General features: G+C 39.5%; 4 protein-coding genes across 4 annotated transcripts; 2 read left to right on the top strand and 2 right to left on the bottom strand.

Annotated features, from left to right (window-relative positions):
- Positions 1-430: 430 nt before the first annotated feature.
- Positions 431-3,588, top strand: LOC126782725 (glycosyltransferase BC10). Its single transcript, XM_050508032.1, has 2 exons — positions 431-1,684; positions 2,790-3,588. The coding sequence occupies exons 1-2, from the start codon at positions 1,154-1,156 to the stop codon at positions 3,426-3,428; spliced, it is 1,170 nt and encodes a 389-aa protein (XP_050363989.1). The 5' UTR covers positions 431-1,153; the 3' UTR covers positions 3,429-3,588.
- Positions 3,589-7,973: 4,385 nt separating this feature from the next.
- LOC126782485 (uncharacterized) lies at positions 7,974-12,972 on the bottom strand. Its single transcript, XM_050507744.1, has 7 exons — positions 12,730-12,972; positions 12,519-12,644; positions 12,222-12,433; positions 10,954-11,299; positions 9,213-9,561; positions 8,297-8,374; positions 7,974-8,204 (listed from the first exon to the last, which is right to left on the bottom strand). The coding sequence occupies exons 4-7, from the start codon at positions 11,283-11,285 to the stop codon at positions 8,151-8,153; spliced, it is 813 nt and encodes a 270-aa protein (XP_050363701.1). The 5' UTR covers positions 11,286-11,299; positions 12,222-12,433; positions 12,519-12,644; positions 12,730-12,972; the 3' UTR covers positions 7,974-8,150.
- A 2,282-nt stretch (positions 12,973-15,254) lies between these two features.
- LOC126782340 (vacuolar-processing enzyme-like) lies at positions 15,255-19,076 on the bottom strand. The gene is made up of 9 exons (XM_050507564.1): positions 18,827-19,076; positions 18,576-18,740; positions 18,325-18,481; positions 17,941-18,026; positions 17,670-17,869; positions 17,303-17,351; positions 16,842-17,051; positions 15,832-16,038; positions 15,255-15,692 (listed from the first exon to the last, which is right to left on the bottom strand). Exons 1-9 carry the CDS (start codon positions 19,040-19,042, stop codon positions 15,510-15,512), a joined length of 1,473 nt encoding a protein of 490 aa, XP_050363521.1. The 5' UTR covers positions 19,043-19,076; the 3' UTR covers positions 15,255-15,509.
- A 1,078-nt stretch (positions 19,077-20,154) lies between these two features.
- Positions 20,155-23,111, top strand: LOC126782342 (uncharacterized). The gene is made up of 5 exons (XM_050507566.1): positions 20,155-20,248; positions 20,420-20,752; positions 20,857-20,962; positions 22,308-22,451; positions 22,649-23,111. Exons 2-5 carry the CDS (start codon positions 20,454-20,456, stop codon positions 22,922-22,924), a joined length of 825 nt encoding a protein of 274 aa, XP_050363523.1. The 5' UTR covers positions 20,155-20,248; positions 20,420-20,453; the 3' UTR covers positions 22,925-23,111.
- The last annotated feature ends 45 nt before the right edge of the window (positions 23,112-23,156 follow it).

Raw genomic sequence — 23,156 nt, 5'->3', positions numbered from 1 at the left:
AACAATGATTAGTTAATCTCATCATGAGCAGGTTTTTGTAGTAATCTTCTTCTTCTTCAATTCAGCCACAAATGCAGAGTAGTGCCCTAGTACCACCATACACAGTATGGTAAACTTACAGTAACAGACACAGGTAAGATTTGAACGAACGGTATTCATTCGTCTTATCTTGTTGGCACCGATTGTCCTTTCTCATCTTCATCTTCTCATTTTATCCACTCATTCATTTTTTTTTCTAATTGACTTTGGCCCTTCTTGGCGATGAATTGAATTCAAGCCTTATTCAATGTATATCTATAACGGACACGATACGATACAACAACAACAGTTATTGTGTTCAGACGGTTCTGTAGTTTTTCCAAAAAAGAGGTTAAACGTACAATTAATTTGTAAACTCATAGTAACATAATAACTGTGTATGTTGTATCGTAACTTGCATTCCCAATTTACCGGCCTTCGCCTTTGCCTACATTTCACGGCGCAATAGACACTTCCGGACAAAGCCAGCCCCCTTTCTCCTCCTCACTCCTCGGCATCCCGTAACATCCTCACCTTAAATCTCCCCAGATTCAGATTCCACAAACAATAATCAAATCAAATCCCCACATGTAATTCGTACTCACTCGTCACACAAAACACTCCATGCTCATCATTTGAGCTCATTCGTCACGCACCTCTCTCCTCTACACTCTCCCAAGTCTTCTCTGCGTGACGCAATCCTATTCTATTCTCGTACTTGTTGGCGTAATTCAAGCTCTCAAGGACTCCAAAGTCTTCACCAGTTCAGCATCTTGCCCTTCACTTTCAAACTCACACGGTATGTGGTATGTCATACTTTTCATCAGCCAAGCAAAACCATATGAATCCGACATCGTAGCTTAGATTCTTCAAGTTCTCTCTGTTTTGGGAAGAACGCATGTGCTAGAACCAGATTTGGGCTACTGTAGGATTCGTTTCAGATATATCCCCAGTTCCTTTATATTTGCTGGCTTTCAAGTTTGTAGAATACTATGAGATTCAGATGCCAACATGGTTGAGTTCGAGTCAACTTTACTGTTTGTGTTGCAAGATTCGATCTTGAACTACACCAAGTAGGACTTACTTTGCAGAATTCAGTTGGTTTTTGGTGTTAAGTTTGTGTTTTTAATTCAAGATGCAAGTGTTGCAATCTAGGGTTGTGCCGTTGGAGGAAGGCAAGGATCCGGGAGTTAGTAGTAGCAGGACAAGCCAAACCAAGGCGTTGCCGATTCGGATGCTTCAGTTATTTGTGATGTTTCTGGCTTTCTGTATTACTTTCTCAGTTATTAGTATGTACACCATTCGGCATTTTGGGATTAGTAATGTGATGACTTCAGTCACTTCCTCCATCCAGCCGTGTTTTGAGGAATCAACTGGTTTGGATAGATGGATTAAGCCGCCGTCGAATCTGATGCATACCATGAATGACAATGAACTGTTGTGGAGGGCTTCTTTGACGCCTAGGAAAAAGAAGTATCCTTTTGAAAGGGTTCCCAAGATTGCATTCATGTTCTTGACTAAGGGGCCTATGCCTCTTGCACCAATTTGGGAGAGGTTTCTCAAGGGGCATGAAGGATTCTATTCAATTTATGTTCATTCACTGCCATCATTTCAACCAAAGTTTCAACCTTCTTCAGTGTTTTATCGGAGGCATATTCCCAGCCAGGTATGTAGCAATCTATGTTATAATCATTCCTTTTATGAGATTGCATGTTGTACTGAGCATTGTTTAAATGAGTATCAATTTACTGTACCATTAGTTTCTCTAATTACTTTTGCACATATTGATCTGTCATACTCTGGTGAGCATTTGAATCCAGTTGCTTTCATTTAAAAACTTGTTCTGTGTATGTGAAGCTTGAAACGTAATGAAATGCGGAATGATTCTTTTCAAGAGCTGATGATTTTGAGTGATTAATAAAATGAATATTGGGTACAAAGGAGTACTGAGACTATAGCAACGTAGAATAGAATCTAAAGTTTTGACTAATGCAGGAACCCTATTCGATCAATGGAAAGTTATATTAATTGCAAATTCAATTTAATCAATGGGTTTGTCTTACAAATCTATGAATTAGAAGTGCATGGCAAACATCACCAGGCCCTCTCTATCTTTTTTTTCTTCTTACTTTTATTCTAGATTGTATTGGGCGAAATCTAAAATGTTTACAACAATTTTTTTATAACTGGAAGAGCACATAACCTTAATGCATTTAGTACCCTGTTTTAAAATTAATGTAAAGCACTCTTCACTCTGCAAGTTTTCAGAAGTCTTTATCTACCTTCTTATTTCGTAGATACTTGCTCTTTCAGAACAATTCCTTACCTCAGGGCTGTAGCAGATTTAGGATCGTTCAAAATTAACAACTCTGATAGTCAGAAAGTTTAAAGACTGTCCGAGTCAGAAGATTGAGTTTACTGTTTATGTGAACGATGTTGGATGATAGAGCTGAGGCTTGTAAAGAGAAATGATGTTTGCTGAACTTGAAGGCTATATTTAAGTATTTTCAGATGCATCACGGTCTGTTTATTTCCTGCTTGTATTTACTCTTCTCTTAAAAGTTGGTTGGTGTTCTGGAACAAAAAGGGTCATGGTTCATAGATTACGCAGGAAATTCTTGCGGTTAGCAATGTGACAATAGCACCAAGATTAAAAAAACCAAATGAGTTTGTTAAAACTTTTTAATTGCTCGACTTAGTGACGTGGTCATTTTTTGCTGTTCAAATCTGTAAATAAATATGTGAACAATTTTAGTTTTTGTCCTAAGCAGGTTGCTGAATGGGGAAGGATGAGTATGTGTGAGGCAGAGAGGAGACTTCTTGCTAATGCATTGCTTGACATATCCAACGAATGGTTCATTCTTCTTTCAGAGTCATGCATTCCTCTCTATAACTTCACTGTTGCGTATGAGTACATGAGGAAGTCTAAGTACAGCTACATAGGTGCTTTTGATGACCCCGGCCCGTTTGGCAGAGGACGCTACAACGATAACATGGCTCCTGAAGTCAATATTACCCAGTGGCGTAAGGGATCCCAGTGGTTTGAAGTTAACCGGAAGCTTGCCATCGCCATAGTTGAAGATACAACATTTTACCCAAAATTCAAAGAGTTCTGCAGACCAGCATGTTATGTCGATGAACACTACTTCCCCACCATGCTAACCATTCAAGCAGGAAATATGATAGCAAATAGAAGCATCACTTGGGTGGATTGGTCAAGGGGCGGACCTCACCCAGCTACCTTCGGCAATGGAGATATCACTGAGGAGTTCATGAAGCGGATGCTCTCGAGTCATCGTTGCACCTACAACAGCCGGAACTCTACAATGTGCTTTCTCTTTGCCAGAAAATTTGCTCCAAGTGCCCTGGAACCTCTCTTACATTTAGCACCAAAGTTTTTGGGCTTCTAACCAATACAGAGCCAGAATCATCATCTCCAACCCAGTGTTGAACAAGCTCACACCCAAAAAAAAATCAACCCCCTGCTGTGAGATTTATTAGTTGGGTTTCACTTTCCTACGCATATATATATATATATACCTGTGGATTCCACTGTCCACCCCAAATGACTCAAGCATCACTTTTTTGTATTGAATTTTGGTATAATATACATCATTATTGAGTGTGATCAATTTTACTACCTCTGTTGTTACTTTGACACTGTAATGTTTACCGCGGAGTAATAAAAAAGACTTACAATAGTAATATATAGCGCCACATTAGGGCATTATGGTAACATGGAGTGATGCATGTGCGCCCCTCAAACTCATGTTTTGGTTCGAAGACCCAACAACAGAGGATGCCAAAGCGAATGTTCTGGAACCAACAACGAGAGAGAGAGGAAATATCAGACAAAATTAAACAGCCTGTCCTATTCCCACTCTCCACGTGTCTACCTCCCTTTGGGCCCTAAGCCCATAATCACAAAAAGTCACGCAACCCCGCTGGTTCTGGTGCGCTGTAGCCACCCCTGATTGCCCATTGTAGGCGGGTCTTTTCTTTTAATATTGTTTAATGCAAAAGGATAACCAAGAACCCCGAAAACACCAACCGCGTGGCTTCCACGGCGTGTATCCACGGATTCTGATTCGCGCGTAAAATTAAAGCGCGTCCGGAGCTAAATTCCCGCGGAATAATTTTTTATTCTCAAACAGCAAAACCCCTCTTGTTAAGGCACGTCTCTAAAACGGCATCGTTGAGCAAGCGAGCGTTTGTTACCCCAAAGTCCGGGTGGTCCCCGCCGCAAAACTGGTACAGCTTGTGAGCTGTTAGCGAACCAATAGGCAGCCTGTGGCCCCGGGCAGCTGCCCGTGCTGCCCGAAGAAACCCTGAGCTGGGGCTATAAATAGCATCACTGCGGCCAGATTCACAGTACCTCTCTTATCATTTCCGAATCTCCCTCAGCCTCTGCGAATCAAAAACCCTAGACTCACAGATCTCAAACCTATTCACCTCCGCGAAGACAATGGCCGCCTCAAAAGCTTCAGTGATGGCTCTCATGGCTGTGTTCGCAGTCGTCGTCTCCCTCGGAGTGGCTCAGGCTGCTGAGGCCCCTGCTCCCAGCCCGGACGCCCCCGCCGCATCCATCTCGCCGTCATTTGTGTCCGGACTCGTTGCCGCAGCCGTCGCTCTTGTGTTCGGATCTGCTCTGAGGGTTTGAGTTCTCGGCTCAGCTGATGGGGGTGCTGTAGAGGGGTTTGGATTTTTCTTACTGGTTCATTTTAATTTATTAGCGGTTTGATTATTAGGAGTTTGTGACGGTTTGGATCTATAGGGATTTGAGAGATTATTCTAGTTTCTGTGGTGCATACACTTCTATAATGCACTACTAGTACTACTGGCTTTATGTGGATTTTCACTATTATTATGAGTAAATACTTCATTCATTTTAATCTCTTGTGTTCTTTCTATCTCTAATTTTTGTGTTTAGTATATGGTAACAATTCTTGCTATCCAAATTGTCAAATTCATTCAGATCTGAAATTCCAACCGGTAATTGAACTCGGAAACCAAAGTAACATTTGCAGAATACGAAAGTTGGTTTTAGTTTTGATACGAAGGTGATTATCACCGACCGGAGCATGTGGTTTATGAAATCCCAGCTCATCATTTGAGTGCTGTATGACGAATATGTCCATCACTGCATTATACAATTTGCTACCCTTTTGTGGCTTCTTTTGCTCTTCTCTTCGCGTTTGATAGATTTGCTTAATGAGAGCAACCCCACTTGGTTGGGGAAAATTGTATTACAAGGAATTTTAGGTTAAAATGCACATTCTCGAACCCATTGAAATAAACAGCGACATCAATGCACCTCTTGTAATCGAAATTGTAACTTTGATGCCGACCATTTTCATCACCATTAAGCAACTTCTGAACCTCTTGAAGTCGAAATTTTAACCAAAGAGACGTTTTTTAAGTGTGTTTTTCATTCTCCATCTAATCAGCCTACAACATTCGTATGGCGAACCTTCTTGTAAGCTTGGATTTCGATTAAACCATAGTTAGTAGACCTCAAATTGTCAATGATGAGGGTCTTTTGAAATCGACACATTATGCATTTCAATTCTGTTTTGTCATCCAGCTGCTGGACTCATGCGTTTTCTTCTTTGCAAATTGCAATAGTTTAGTGACTTTAGTCTTAAGTTGATGCGATGCAACGTTCACATTGTAACGGCAATGACGTTGAGGAACAATATATTTATCATGTTACACGCGCATCACATCAAATATCGGCCATTGGGGGAATTAAACTTAAACGTGGCCCTTTTCAATTTGCTTTGGGTGTATAAAAGTTTGATATTTTACTTGTCATATTCTCAATCTCAACAGCCGCAATGAGATAAAAAGAGAAACTAAAACTACCACGACTACGAAGATGAAGAATTTGTCAATGGTGCGTCAGCTAAAGAGGGGTCCTGGTTTGTTTATCGTTAGTAGTCACGGCCTAAACTATAGTCTCATTTAAGGAGTCAATATAGTTACTTGTAGTTTTCAGCTTCCACATCTTAGCCATGGAGTCCCACTAAGTTTTCCCTTCCTGATCGTCCATGACTCATAAGTCATAGAACGATCCATCATAATTTCCAATATGATTCCACCAAAGCTTTGATATGATCCACACCATTTTAGAATGTCGATATTGTCTCTATTCGACTCTCAAAACTTAAACCTATACCTTAAAGAGCTGAGGAGGCAAGTCATCTCACATGGAGCACTATTTTAGGGTCTCATACTTCCGGGTTCGTTTCATTATTGTCAATTAATTGATGGCAAAGAAACACTAATCGAATCCGACAAGGTTCCCTTATTTTGTTATACTAATCTTAAGAAGTGACCTGTATTGGGGAAGATGGATGAACAGTGTTATAATACTTCGTCAACGAATTCGAAATTATTTTGATTCGTGTTTTTCCAACTAAGCAAACATAATAGAAGGACGAAAATGTATATCTAGATGGAAGATTTCAACGTACGTACAATAGTACATACAAGCTTTAGAGAGTTGTACTAGCTATTTATTGTATAATTGTATACAACTTTAGAGAGTTGTACTAGCTATTTATCACATAATTTTATACAAAACTACGCCTACCTTCGTGGAACCTTTCTTCTCTCTGACCTAGATCATGCCAGTTCATGAACCCTAAGTCAGCTGGTAGAAGCGGGCAGCTGCCCTTACCTGTTGTCCAAACTCCATCGAGCTAGCTTGCTATAAATACCTTCACGATGGTCACTTCCCAATATCAGTTGTAAAATTCAGTCTCTCTGCAGCTAGCATCAGTTAGCATTTTCATTATCAACAAAGACAATGGCAGGCACTAAAGCTCCATTGATGGCTCTTGCGGCAGTGCTCATCATGGTCATCTCTCTCGCCGGCGTCGCTCAGGCCCACGAAGGCCATGTTCATGCTCCAGCTAGCTCCCCCGAATCTCAATCGTTTGCAGCCACCATATCTCCGTCGTTCGTTTCTGCGTTCATCGCCGCTGCAGTTGCTCTCGTCTTCGGATCTGCTCTCATGGTTTGAACTGGCATGGGTGCTCCTACGGGTTGTGTGGAGGGTTTGCTTTTCTGTTACGTTTTATAATAACTGTTATGGATGAATCTATATGGGGGTTTATGTGATATATGAGTCTCTGTGGTACGTCGTATCTTGAATTGCTACTTGTTTAACGTGAAATTGATTATTACTATGAGTAAGATCAATAAATAGTTCATTCATTCGATAAATTGATCTGTTCTTTCTTACCGTCTTTCTCGACCTTGTGTTTGCCTTCCGCTTGTGGTCAAAACTTACTACTATCCAAATTGTTCGTTTATATGGTTCCAAGTTCTAACTTCGATTCTTATTTTCGAAATGCTCTGAGCAAAGACTTATAACAAAGTTCAATGATTTAATTTGACGAAGGAAGTTTTAACTATCAACTGGTGCTAAGCCTTCGTTGTTGGTATTGTACATTCTCAGCGCCACTGATCTGGTCTATTTTCACGAGCAATCACAGGTCCAAATGAGATCATTTGTGCAAGCCTAGCTACGCCTGCATCTTTCAAGGAGATTAATTATTGACTCGGCAATAATAAGATATTAAAATGTCATGGGTGTGATGTAAAATGCCATTTCCATGACTCCAGAGTAGTAAACAATCATACGCATGACAACCAATTTGCTTATCCGCCAGTAGAGCATGCACTATTGTCAATTCCATCGATACCAAACACTAAACCTAGCTCAAACTCTATACTGCAAAGCAATTCAGAAAGCACGTCGATCACTCCCAGGGACAACCTATTCAAATTATGTCACTGAACGTACAGAATTAAGTTACATCAACCTGAAGTAGTTCCGTGTATACACAATGGGAGGCGTCGAATTGAGTTCTTAATTAGCAGGGAGTCTCATATGACTGTCAAATGGTTTGAAATGATCTAACGTCAAACAAATTAGTAAGGAAAACTTGTATACAAGACCAAAAACGAATCGGTTCGTTATTGAAAGAATTTACACACTTCTGCGAGTTTTTATGATAAAAAACCCTAAACAAAACTAGATCCATCAGATCAGAAGTTCTTTTGTCCTCATCAAGACAATCCTATAATACACTATAACACTCTACTTACACTAACAGCCGCCTCTATTCCGAGTCCGACTCAACCATGGTACCCATCGCCTTCAATCCTCTCGGTCTCTGCATCACACAAAATTGTCTAAACCCCTCGATAATAAAAATAAAATCAAAGGAAACCCAACAAACATATAAATTGAAGTAGCATTCAGTACCTTCTTGGAGATCTTCTTCTCTCTGACCTCGTACCGTTCTAGAGTCAGATCACACAACCATGCACCCGGGGTTACCAGCTATAATCAACAAGCTTATATCAGTCACATTTTCAACTTCAAATATGTTTTTTTTTAATGCAAATTTGTATAACTTGGAAGTAAAGCAAGATAATAATATAAGGCAAGATGGTTATAGAAAATGGGAAAATAAAGAGCAAATAATCCCAAAGCCATGTGCTTTTGGTTTGTCCTCTTTAGTTGCCAGTGCGGTCCAAGCCAGACACCAGTCACGTCCACGCAGCTACCATCAACGTTATCATAACTTAAATCCCCTATTATACCCCCAAGATAGAAAGATATTACAGAATCGGGTAATCAAAGGCCCAGTAACGGTGGACCTTACATGCTCTTTTATATGGTTAAGCCACAGTAAAAGGCCCACCGAGTTAAAAAAAAACCCGTGGAACCAAAAACGATGTCGTTCGCTCGAGACAGCGAACAAACTTTTAGGCATAAATTATTGGGTAGTTATTTCAAAAAAATATTGGGTAGTTTTGGCGGACACGTGTATGTTCGGCCTGGCTGTCACTGTAACACCCTCTTCTTTGGCTTAAAAGCCAGAATAATACCCGAGTTTATTTCAAACCCCACCAACTACAGCTACTAGAAGTTTAACCCCAGCATCTAATTTCTTCAGTCTAATCCATAAGCCAAGCCACATTTTGTGACAACCACAATTACGTAAATACAAAACAACGTTCAATTCTTTCATGTAATGCAACATATGAGATCCAAAAAGGAATTGGAACTAGACCCTTTCGTGTAGTTCTAGCTCACTGTGACAAGTTGACCTTAGTAATTTAAATTATGAAAGCCAGTAACAAAATGAAGGAAGAGGTTAATTTGATCAGCTTACATTGACAGTGCGTTGGATGAACTTTGCTCTCTTTTTGGGTCTCTGAGGAAGCTTGGATCCCTTAATGGCCATGAAATCCTCTTCCTTCTCTTTGTTGGTCAAGGCAATCACGAACTTGGGCGGCCACACCACCGGCGGTGCAGCCGCGTCGCCGCTCCCCGATGACGAGCCACCCTTCTTGCTATCGGAAGACGCGGCCGACTTGTGGTGATTGTCATTATGGTGATAGTTGTGGTGGTTGTTAGCTGTACCTTTCTTATCACCGGCCCTGTCAGGCGAAGCAATTCCCCTAACAGCTCCTCCGTTGCTCTGATGGGCTCTCATAGCTGCACTTGAAGTCTCCGAGTTTCTGCAGAGCAATAATAACCAACACAGAGATGAGGAACCAACACATAATCATCGAATCAAATCTCAAATGAAAAGCTGTAATTTAATTAAAATTTTTAGAATAAAGTCTCTATTCTGGTGTGGAATTTACGGGTTTGACCTCCGGGCGATCTAGATCAGCGTGTGTAGGAAGAGAGAGAGAGAGAGAGAGAGAGAGAGAGAGAGAGAGGAGATCAGGGATTGTAACAACTAGGGGCTCTGCGTAGAAAATGAGCGTGGATTTTGGCTTCTTTGGGGGACCTTTGTACTCTCTCGGTTTTTTAAGGAGGAGAAGCAAGTCTGTTTATTTCTTGTTCTTTATTGGAAAGATATTAAGCAGAAGGGGATGTTGCGATGTGGATGTGGTACACTGTATAAGGTGACAGCTGTTTCTACGGCTGCTCGGGTACGTGTCCAGATCTAATAGGGACATGTGGGCCCGGTGGCCTAATGCATCAGGTATCAGACGGTAGAAAGTAGGATTTAAGTGGACACGTGGTAGGTCCAGGTCCATGTTTTACAACAGGAGCATGGAATCGGGTCTTTATGGATCAGATGCTAACATCATGCCCAACATGCATTATAGGAGAGCTTCAATCGGGTGTGCTCAAGGGCCTATAAAAGATACACATTCTCCTTCCAAACAAAAAATGGCTCAATGTAATGAAGAAATTGCAACGCTCAATAAGGTAAGAAATATAAGCGCAAAGATGCAAAGGTTCAGCTGAAGAACCCAAGTGACTTTTAGGACGCCTACCGCGATTTTCTATGTCACCGGAGAGCTTCTATTGTTCATCGGTATCATACACACGGCATGGACTTTCACCGTAGATACGGTTTTTCATTTACGATGAAAATACCGTACTGTTTTATACTTGCCTTACAACCTACTTCAATTATACTTGCCTTTGTACCCTATCATTAGCATCCACTTGCCAATTGAGAGGTGTAGATGTTCAAGCCCAAAATCATTACATAACCACCAATTCCCAAAAACACTAGTAAAGTTTTTTTTGATGGAAACACTATACTAAAGTTGATTAAACTTAATAAACAGAGTAAATCAGATAGCAACTAACAAACTTGTTTCCTTTTTCTTTTGTGATACAAATTTATTCATACTCTGAACCTAATATCCGATCAAATGTGGACCATCACAAATTAGTAAGGCACATTATCCCCAAAACAAAACGACAAGAGAACCACGCTCACGCGCCACTAATTTAAACGCAACACCAACCACAACTACCATCGAAAATGAAAAAGAAGAGAAAACGCACCAAACATGACTCCGTTTAAGCGGAGCGTCAATTTCAAACGCGGCTAAAATCGCGTACAGACAAAAGCAAAAGGGCAGGGAAGAGCAAGTGGTCACCTGAGGACACGCTGAAGTGGCGGTTGTTGCGGCGATGACGGTCGTTGACGGAGATTTAAATACCCGTTGGTGGTTGACGAGTCCTTGTCGGATCGGATGACCCGGCGGTCGACCCGAACAGTGGTTCGGGTAACCGGGACACCGCTGGAGTCATCCTTAACCTGAATCTTCATGCACCGGAGCCGCTTACGATTCCCCCACTGCAAAACGAACTCGGACGTCGTCGTTTTATCAGGACTAGATCTCAACAGAAGTGAGCTATCCCCTCCGGTTCTCTCTCTAATATTCTTGGGGTCGTTAATATTGGTGTGCCTCAAACAGTCTTTTTCCATCTCCTTTTGTACACCTGTCCACCAGAAATCACAGCGGGTTGGTTAAACAGAATTTGACATTTTTAACCGAGATTAACTCCCGCAATTAGAGTAAAAAAGTCCGGAAGATGAAGAAGATGAAAAAAAAAGGAGAATCTGGAGATTAAATTGTGGGTCTCTGCAACAGCAAAGTCGCCCGAACAGAATTCAACTAAAAAAGCAAAGGTCTATCCAGATAGAGGAAGAAGATGAGGATTGAAAATTTTGACTTCTGCTTCTGGAAAATTACACAGAGACGAAAGAGCAGAGAAACTCGGTGAGTTCGAATCCATCATTATTCTTGTTCCTCCTTCAGAATTTGGGAAACCAAACACAACACGGTTGGTGGCGGTGTTTTCAAATTCCAGAAGAACTAATAAAAACAATACGAACTTTCGAGCAAATAGCTCCAATCCAAACATATATATAATTCATATAAAAAAAAGGAGATGTTGTCAAGAACATAGACTACTATTTTCAAATGCTGGACCTGAAATAATGCAGAAAAACTAAAAGAGGATAGAGAAGAAAGAAGAAGAAAAGAGAGTTTTCCCCAAAATGAAGGTCCAGTTCACAAATCTGAAACTAACATGAAAGGAACAAAGATTTCAGGCCAACGATGGATCCATATCCTGCGCCGCCTCAGACCCAAGTGAAGGCAATCAGCGCATTGCCTCTGAGAAAAAACTGGCCCCCTTTGAAAATCAAAACCGAACATCAAGACCACAAAACAGTTTGGTCTGCCTTGCCCCAATTTCACCAGAACAAAGAAAAGAAAAAGGGAAATTGAGTCCTTTTGAAACAAAGGGAGTAAAACGATGTCAAGTTTAAAGAATCAGAACAAGAAAATGAAACCAAATCCAGCAGCAAAGGGCAGCTGTTTTTTCCGATCTGTGAGTCGGAATCACGAATCCTCACCTGTATAAACTGAGATTAAACTCGCAGAGCCAACTCCGTCCTGTCACAAAACCTGGTCGGCTGGGCACCAGAACTATACAGAACGCAAATCTGCGGCCGAAAAACAACCAAATGTATCCAATTCAGAGCGGACGCGCCTGACACTCATGAATCAGCAATGGTTGAATCACTACGGATTCTTCAACAAACCGATGAAATCTGTCGATAAGTGCCTGTGGAACCAAGATCAAACCAAACCGATGAATCAGCACAAGACACAAATCGTTCACAAAACGCAGCAAATCCAACTACCCTCACCTCTAAGCTTCAAATTTTTGACCAGCTCTCTTTTAAATTTCAGACAATTGAGATCGGAAACCGCAATTATCAGAGTCAATCGAGCTGATTCCAGTTTGAACACGTTCCGTAACTCCTCGAATGTATCTGCAAAACCGAAGCCCATGTCAAATGAAACATAATTTTTAAGAACGAAAACAACACAAATCAAGCTGGAATCTATGTTAAGAACCTTTCCGAGCTTCGAGTTTTGTCTAAACACGAACAGAGAGAGGAAGTTTGGGATTAGATCCTTGACATTACACACAGTTAAACTCTATGAATCCTTTGCCTTAAATGCCTTTTCAATTCCAAACACAAACAGAGCAGAAGAAAAATCGTAGAGGCCTCAAAGACGAAGGCCAAGACTAGAGAGCGAGAGAGAGAGAAAGCTTTCTCTTTCTCCTTTTCTTCTTATTCTTCCTTCTCTTCTTGATGTTTCTAATGGAAACGAAATGCAGTATCACCTTTCAAACCCAGGCTTTATACCACCCCTCCCTAGTCTCCGTAACTTCTAACCGTAACACCGAGCATTCTCGACCTATGATTTCTAATCAAACGGTCATCAAGCCTTCTGCTCCTTAACTGTCAGCTCCGTTTCTTTGTACCCCAGTTACGACTTACTGCGTTCTAATCCCTTCACGCCGTTCATGAATCTAACAGAATCTTCTACGGCGTTAAGATCCAATTATTTGCATTAACCTGATTAATTTTTTTTTATTTAGCATTTTCTGGTGAACCGGTTCGATGGCGTCAGGTTCATTAGTTCATGTAGTCATTGTGTGAACTAACTATGGTAAGCTTAAACCAGCCTCTTGGGTTTAACGTTATCAAATAAATTTATTAGTGTGTGATTTGTCTGATCAATTATTCACCGGTATGAAAAAGAAGCTTAAATTCTGCGAGCACCGGGCTGACCAGATTGATTGTTCATTGTTGACCACAGTTGCGAGCAATAAATAGTGAAATTTATGTCATTTAAAGTTGGGACGACGAGTTACAACTTAGAGTGATTTTTACTCTAAGGGGGGTGTATTCAATTAGGATTCTATATGATTTTCTTGTATTTGAAGAATTTTTTGAAATCTTGTGGTATTTAATTAAGATTTTAAACAATCCATTGAAATCTCAAGGTATTCAATTAAGATTTCAAAAACTCCTATGAATTATGGTGGTATTCAAAAATCAATTGATTTTGAATGATTTCATTTATTAGTTGATTTTGTTGGATTTTGAAGTATTTTTACACTATATCATGCTTGTTAGAAATCAAGCATCTAGACATGAGATTTTGATGTATTCTCTCTCTCTCTTAATAAGACCGAAAATTTTTATGTTCTTAATCATGTGTTTTATATTTTAATTGCTCAAATCAATACATAGGAATGTTTGTTATTGCTTAACATGTATGCATAAAGAATGTCGTTCCGATGAATTTGCTCATGAAATAGAAAATGATGAAGAACTTGATATGGAAGACGAGAATCTTGAACTACTTTCTCAAAGTCAACTACAACAAAGAGCAGAGGCTAATACTTGGAGACTTAATATTGCTGAAGCTATGTGGGAAGATAGACCACAAAATGGTGATAATGAAAGTCAAAAAGATAACAATGATATTGAAGGCAATGCGAATGAAAGTAATGAGGACAATGCGAATGAAAGTAATGAGGACAATGCGAATGAGAGGGATCATGAAGACTATGATGACAATGAGGTTGGAATGGATGAGTATGCAGACTGTTAAAAAAGAAAACCAACTTATTAATTCTCCATGTTCTATATTTTATTATTTAATAATAATATAAAAATCATACATGCACTTGTTAAATCCAAGCAAATCAAGACAAATCTGGTAAATACAATACAATGAAATCTGGCTGAATCTATGTGGAGTTGAAATAATCTATGGATTTTCAGAATCCATTGATTATAATAAATCAATCATAATCATTTGAAATCAAAGTTGAATACACCCCCTAAGAATGCTATATCGTCACATATGGAGTTTAAGATATTTTATAAAGAGAGACTTATATTCGATCTAAACTAGAGCGTAACGATCAAAGTTCATTGTTTTGATCTAGCCCGATCATTAATATGTTCCAATCAATTAGGGGAGATTTTGATGTAAACGACAACCATCTGTTTTAAAGTGGTTAGTCGTAGTTGCGCAAGACATTTCGACCGGATCCAACCCTAACTACACGTGGCTGTGGGCTTTAGCAACCTCTGCTAAGATCAGTCCGAGCTTAAGTGGCAAAACATCTATGCGCAGTTGCGCACAATCGGGCCATACCGTCCCACAAACTGGCTCCATTCATGTCTCACGAATCTTGTTATCATCCAAGTACGTTGTGTTAGTGACATAAACCAAAGTTAGCACCCAATGTTTGTAATCCAAAGGGAATATAAATCGATAGTAACATCAATCATATCGCACCATATCTGCTTAATCACATTTTTTAGAGCAGCATTTTGTTTTGAAATTATAATCCAATTTGTTTTCATCAAAGTTTTAAAACTAGCATCTTAAATAATCATATGTTGGTGAGATGCGATCAATTATTGGTAACGTGTTGCGTATGAACTATATAATATACATAATATATATCACACGATTGAAAGATAAATTGGACCCACACAATGCAAATTGCTTCCGCTTTGTGTAAGCAACTATTCAAATTAAAAGACAAGAAATGAGGCGGACAAAAGAAATGGAATCAACAAGCCAAACTTTTATAACCAAATACTGGGACATACGGTGATTTTCATACACAAACAGAAGTTCTAATTGTAGGCAAGCTTCATATATACAATGCCTTTAGGAATTAGGACTGGAGCTTGAGTCATATTCACAGAGACTTCACCATGTAATCGCAATCACAATCATTGGAACTGCGTCCCGAGACAGGTTTGTATATAGAACGACCACCAGATACTGGTAATTCGTATTCCAGATTTTGGATGAAATTATGCACTGAATCCCCTGTGCAGAGAGCTCCATCGGCCAGAAGGAACATTGACACAGGCTTGTGCTGAAGCCTCGGTCATCTGCTCCTTTGTCATTCCAGCATTGCAGATGTTTGCCAATGACCGCATGTGTTTCATCCCGTATTGAGATAAAGATCCGCAATATGTCTCAAAATTCCTCACCTGCACAAATGTTCATACATTAGGATTCATGTACCTGGAGAAAACACTTCTCTTCAAGTCCATACCATCCACAAATCAGCGTCAGAAAATTTTCAGTTATTAGCAGAACCAAGGACACATTGAACAGAAGGAGAATTACCATTGTCTTAAGGCAGTCCCAGTCATCAACAAGTGGCTGTCCAGCAGGTCGTACAGCGCTGAGGACCTCTGGACCTTTTTTTATTCCAAACAGAAGTTTTCCAATAAGTTTCATGCTTTCATCTATATGCATTCTGTGAGACATTGCTTCGAGAAATTCTTTTTGGGCTTGAGCTTTCCTTGGTGAGCCTTCAGGAGCCTTGCGATACTGCATATATAAAGGAAAGGAAAAATAAGAAAAGATGCCAAAGAGGCTTGGATCTTCAAAGAATGATATTTTTTTTATTTAGAGTACACCACTAGAATCTCATATAAAGAAAGGCAATTATTAATTATATCAAATAAAGAACCATGTTTCAACTTTCAAGGCATCAGACTATGTATACTCTCTCTACTTAGCAGTCAACTCCTGTAGATCTAACTTTCCCTGATCATGTCAATTATATAAACTTAAACTTGTTACACCTCCCAAATTACCAACCAAATTTTATAGTTTTTATTCAGTACATATTAGCACTCCAAAATTATTATTACCAGGCAGAGGTTTAAACCGCCTCTTTTGGAGCTTAATAAGATAGCACAGATCTAGGATAGTTTCAAACTTCCCTAACCGTTCCAAACCTTTTCAAAGTATGTGATATAGATGATGTGTTTTGCTTCACCATTAGTGATATCCTTCCCCACTTTTTAACCCTTAATCATATAACTTATAGATATAAAAAGACAAACTTCCAACTATATGTCAAGGTTCTAAAAAACGCTAGGCGTTAATCGGGCGGAGAGCTAAAAACCAGCGCCCAGATGATTAATTGGGGATTAATCGGATTAATTGGGGATTAATCGGCCTAAAATCGAGGCGGCCAAGGGTCTCCGGGCGCCTAGGCGCCGCCTAGGTGGTCCGAGGCGGGGATTTTTAGAACATTGCTATATGTATACAACAAGATGATTAACATGAATTTAAGAAAACCCAACAGAAGAGTATTATGGAAGAGAGAAATATAAGATATAAACCTTATGCCAGAAGTGGACAAGATCAGCATCCCTCTGGTTGACAGCTTTTGAAGATGGCCTCAGGAAGTTCTGAGGCATGAAAGTGTAGTTATCATTTGCAGGATTTGTCCCCATATACACAAAGAGGTTGTTCTTGCTAAGCGGTATATCACCATATTGCATGACATGAGATCCATAAGCAGAATTCTCACTTGCAGTCCTTGATTTGACCTGGGCCAGCATCACGAGATCATATAATTGTCATTAGAGACCGAAAGGAAGACATCTAAAGTAGGGTAATCTAAATATATATCGATCAGACCTCAATATACTTTAATGATTGTGCCCCACCTTTCTTAGAGTACAAACACTCTTTATCATTTCCTTAAATTGTACCATAAACAATTATTCTACCTAACTGATCCTTGTTTTTTTTGTTGAGGTTACTTTTCCTATAACAAAGCAGTGCAACAGGTTCTTACCAATTCATACTGCTGGTGTAAAGTCTCTGACCTCAGGTTGTGAATGTCACTGTCACAAGATAAAAATGAAAAATAAGAATCTATCTTCAATGTGAGAGAGAGAGAGACAGAAAGACTGATTACATTTTTTTTCATAAAGATTAAGACAATCCAAGCACACACAAGCAGAACAAGATCAAAAAAAAAAAAAAGGAAAAAAGGCGGGAAATGATAAAGAATTTAACTTGTTTTGGATATGCATCATAATTTGATGTTTCTATTTAATCATATATTCTCCTATTTTAAAAGAAATTAAGATCTGAAAATGTAATCAAGAAATAGTATACTTGAATAGGATAGCTAAACTGTAGGGAAATATTATGCATACCTATCTTCCATCCAAGCAACACTATACAAGTCACCCAAACAGGTTTCATATTCTGGGGGAGGACTAGGATACTCTCCTGGGCAGTAAGTCCCCCAACTGCTCTCTTCTGCATTTGATGCTGTGGTTGCAAAGATATTCAAACCTTCAGGAAGAAGACCCTCAAAGATACTTCCGGATTCACAAGCTTCAAGATAAAATACCTGCACTTCAATAATTAGCCCAACTCCATTGGTGTATGCATGATGCATGCACAGTTCAACTAAAAACTTACCAAGCTTTCATATGTTCCTGCAGCATGCTTCTTCTTCAGGACTTCTATGAGGCTGTCAGCATAAATATAAGGACTGGTAGGCATCCCTGGAGAGAAAAGCAAAAAGTTTGGTTACGAAGAATAAGGCAACAACTTTCCAATACCATAACATACAAACTTGATATATCAACGAAATAACACAGAAAGACTCGAGAACAACAAAGAATTTTACCTATTTCTCAAATTCCATATATTACTACCATCATTCAAAACCACTATTCACAACATATATATCACCATTTGCTCAACTCGAATGGCAATAACCATTCAACCAATTTAACTCTTACACAACAACTAAACAAGAACAAATCGATTCGTGTAAGTTACTACTCAAGAGCTACTCACCAAGAACTCCAGGACCGCCATGATCGGAATAATATATGAAGATATGATCATTCGGACCACTGTCCACGACCTTCCCACTACCCCCTGCAATAGCACTTTTATTTCCAAGAATTGCAGCAAAGAAGTTATTAACAGTAACCTCTTCACCAGTGTAATCCTGCAGCCACAATCAAAATTAAACCGCATAAGAAAGACCTACAAATCCAACCTTTCAAGATTAAGTCAACACCTCAAAGTAAAGGATCACAGACCTTGGGGACTCCTTTATAAACATCATCACCATGAGGACTGTTGATGATGACTCCTTGCCTAGGGTTTTCTTCATTGTAAGCAATATCATCATACATAAACACAATTATATTCTCATCTTTCAGCCCACCTTTCTTCAATAATTGATACGCGTGGCATATATCAGCCTGCAAATTTCAGATTACGAGCAATTACAAGCCTCGATCGCTAATTCGACCTCGTAATTTAATTAAGCCAGGGAGAAATTGATCACCTGATGCCTGTAATTCCAGTATCCATTGGAACCGGCGATCAAAACGGCCCACCGCGTGCCGACGGTGCCTTCGCCCTGCTGATCGTCGCCGGGCCGGAAAAATCTCGAGGTTTCCGACGGCAAACGCAAGACGCCTCCGGTGAGGTCGCGGGTGCTGGTGGCGGAAGAAGAGAGGGAGACGAGGAAGAGGAGGAGGACGGCGGCCAAGCGAGTCATGGCAGTTTCCGGCGAACTGGGAATTGAAATTTGATTGGTAGCTGTGATTGTGAAGAAGGTCGCGAAGTGTTGGTGTATATTTATTGGTGGCGGATCACATGGGTTTCTTTTTCGTTACGACACTCATGATAGATCTGTGGGTCCCGCTACGAAGGAGAGCGTTCAATGTGGGGTGAACACGTAGGATGATGATGGTGGGTACCCGCTTTATTTTTCGCGGGTCAGCAGCGCAGTAAATATTGCTGGAATTACGAGTGTTTCATCTGGATTTTACTACGGATGTGAATTCGGTCTAACGAGAAACCTTCTATTTTGAAGTATACGGTTAAAACATCCCAATCTCAGATTCTTTTCCTTCTAGTTTTGTAGAACAGTTGAGTTCTTCAAATGATTCTATCACGTTAACCAATTATTGTAAATAGGATCTTCGAATTCAAACTCGTAAATCAAAAAAATTATTTCACAATAGGTAATTGCATTTGGAGGTTATGGATTGCATGACAAAATGGCGTGGTTCCGTGCCAGACAAGTGATGCTGTCATGATGAAGGGGCTCCTACATAATTAATATGTTTGATTGTGGGGGGTTTTTTGGAGTGACAATCTTTCTTGCTCTTGCTTGCTCTTGTTTTCAGACTCAAAACTAGCACATCAGTTTACGTTGTTCTAGATTTTGTTCGTACATCTATCATCGATTGTCAACAGATTCAATGAATCTACCGCCAATATGTGCGACTATGAGATTCTATGACATTTTCATTGTATAACCAGAGGGTGTTCATGCTTTAGGCTTCTCATGAATGAATTTGATATGTTATCATGTTGGATTGTCGATGAATTGAACGATTTGTGATTATACGAAGCATAAAACAAATAGTATTTTTAGTACACGACGTGCATTTTCACGTACCATGTGAATAATATAAATTAGAGAAAATCATATACATACATAGTAAGTCACGAATATAAATTATTTTTAATGTCTGCGGCTTTTGAGTTGTAGACTAGACATTGGGCTAATAGGTTTGGACTTCGGAGTGGTTTCTCAAAATATTGTTGGGCCGTCTGTGATCGAGGGAGCCCAAAGGGCACCCTTAAAAGTTAACCAGGCGCCATGGCCCTCGGAGGTAAACCCGAAACGCCACCGTTATCAAAGCTTCGAAATCACAGGAAGCTCATCTCAGAGTCGCCATCGCTCTCTTTGCAGGTTCTCATCTCCCAAAACTAATTCAGTAACTTTACACACCGCAATTCATACGGTTGTATACTCTATATCTACCTTCTTCATCATCTAGGGTTTTGAAATTTTACTCCGACTTACGATAAAAGTTAGGGTTTTATAAGACTTATTGTGGAGTTCTGGTTTTGGTTTCTGTAGGTAGTGGGAAAATTTGTGGTTAGAGAGAGTTTATATGGAAGGAGAAGATAGCATATTGGATTCACTATATGATGATGATGGTGAGGATGTCGAAATGCTCGATGTCGAAGAAGGAGAGCTTGTGGAGCTTGAATCACTAAATGGAACCGTAAAGGGGAGTGGTGTGGATCTTGAATCACAGAATGGCTCGGTACAGGGAAGCGGTGGGAATGATGAGAGTGGAGCAAACCAAGAGCATCAGAGCAAGGGTAGCAAGAATAAGAGGAAGAAGAGGAGAAATAGGAGAAAGAACAGCGCCGCCGGCCCGAGGACTAATGTATTTGACTTAGACAGGTTACATCCTGTCTCGTTTGCAAATTGAAACTAATTACTTGTATTCTGGATTTTCAGGGTTCCATTGCAGTTTCTGACACTATTTTGACTTTCCTTATTGCCAGGTTTGTTTCGCAGACGTGTAGAAATCTGGGAGAGAATAAATCCTACATGGTGTACACTGCTGTTGCTTGTCTGGGAGTTGCTGCATTGTGTGATCTCATCAAAGAGGTAATTTATAGAACTGGTAGATTTTTTTTCATTGTGTAAAAGGGTGTGAGAGTATCTTATACAACTTTGGATTGTTTTCTTCTTATACTGTTTGTATTGTAATGATCTTCCTCCTTGACAGATACCATTAGCAACTGGTCGTAAAATATGGTACATGTTTATCTTCATTAATGTGTGCCTTATTTGAGATGATCCGACCATGCTGCTAGTGTTATGATGCACTTTGCACTCAATACCTTTGAGCTGGAATATCAGTGATTTTCTCAATTGAAGATCATCTATAATGTATGTCAATCAATTCTATTCTATACCTTCTTTGAGAACTCTTGGTTTTTTTTGCTAATGGGAATCCTGTTATCAGGTCAATGAGTTATGTTCATGGATGTGCTTTATGGTTTCTCTTAAGGTTGCCTTTACCTACTGAGACATATGTCTCCTCTTTAGTCCCCTTCACCTCTTAGCTTTAAGATGATCTAACCTTGCTGCTAGTGCAGAAAAACTGCCTTTAGCATTGTCCATAACTCCATATTAATATTAGACCACTCTTATTTCAATCATCTACCTTCTTGAACACTCATTTTATTTGGAAAAAGTTATGGATTATGTACTTGGAAGTGCTTTGCGGTTACAATTAAGGTTTTCTTTATCCATAGCCATCTGTCTCGATTTTAGACCCTTCCATAATATAGCTTTAAGGGAAGTAGGGATATCCTGTTTGGACAGTGAACTTGAAGGATTCAACTTTTTTTTTTTTTACAAATGATTGTGAGATTCTTGGTAAAATAGTCCTTATCAACTAGCTGACATTTCTCATCCGTGAATTTGGCAACGCCACCTTTCATTGTTTCTGATTCTCGGTGTTGTTTCCTACCACTTCAGATTTATCTTGTTGAAGCCATTAAGCTCCTTCCCAAACTGTGCTTTGAGCTTTCATGTATTTGCTGAAAACTTGTTTATGTGATACTCATGTATGTTGATATTTTTTGCCTATGAGATTCAATAGCCGAGTACTTGCATCTTAACACTAGTGAGATTAGTTCAGATTTAATAGGCACAAATAGTGGTAAAAAAAAGTCATCCATGATTCAAATGCAAAAGCCATAAGCCCTGGGCATTTTGGATTACCTGAAGCTCTGTTCCAAGATGTTGAGAGAAAATTCTGTGATAAATATATGGCCTTCCATCAATTATCTCCTTCTTAATGTCTGAATTTATTGTGTTCTTGTTATATGTGTTCCTATATATCTTGTTTATGAGTTTATTCATTCTTGTAATCCAGAGAGGATTTAGGGAATAGTAACTATCGTCTAGAAACATCCATACTGAAACAAGGACCATTTTTCAGGTGAATGCAATCCAGGCATGTGGAGGTCAGATGACTGCTAATGGCAGACGTTTGAAGACGGGTGGTGGTCTGCTGTGGAATATCATCAAAGCACGAGATCCAAAGGCCTATAAAGAGATCATGAAGAAAGCAAAGGAATTTGAGGTGTGTTATGAACCTATATTTTATCATAAAGGAAAAAAAGTTCGGCCTTATACTTGAGCTGCAGCATAATTTGCTTTTACTTGTCTTTCCTTGGTGTTTAAATTAGGCTACTGATCTACATAAATTCTGTTATCTAATTGCCCAGATATAGTATTCTTTCTTAATCACTCTTCTTTATCTTTTCTATCTTTCTGCAGAAGCAATTCAAGGGACCTTATAGTAGACAGGCACCGACAAGCCAAAGTAAAGTAGAATTATCCCAAGTAGTTGACCCTTCATCAAAGGATGGGACTCCAGTCAAAGTTTCAAATGATTTGCAGCATGTAACTGAAATGACTAAAATTCCTGAGCAGACTCGAGACAATCAGTCAAATCCTCAAAGTAAACACGTTTCTGTTCGTGATAGGTTGAGGGTACCTGTTTCATATGATGATGAGCTGCTAGCAGAAGAACACAAAGAAAATGCACTTTGATCTTCCTAAATGTTTGATCAGAGGGTCGGCATTGACTTTATTCATCGATGGAGTTTAATTGTTTTTTGTTTTTACATATAGGGAGTATGTCGGGATTATGAACTTGTGTTTAATGAGAAATTTCGATGAATATAGAAGTACTTTTGCCACTATGGGCAGTCTTATTTCAATTGATTATCCATGGGAAATGTCCAGAAGTTCATTGGATTCTAAATGATTCAAAACTCTTTTA

This window comes from Argentina anserina, chromosome 2, assembly GCF_933775445.1.
Source record: "Argentina anserina chromosome 2, drPotAnse1.1, whole genome shotgun sequence".
Lineage (NCBI taxonomy): Eukaryota > Viridiplantae > Streptophyta > Magnoliopsida > Rosales > Rosaceae > Argentina > Argentina anserina.
This window is presented reverse-complemented; position numbering and strand designations above follow the sequence as displayed.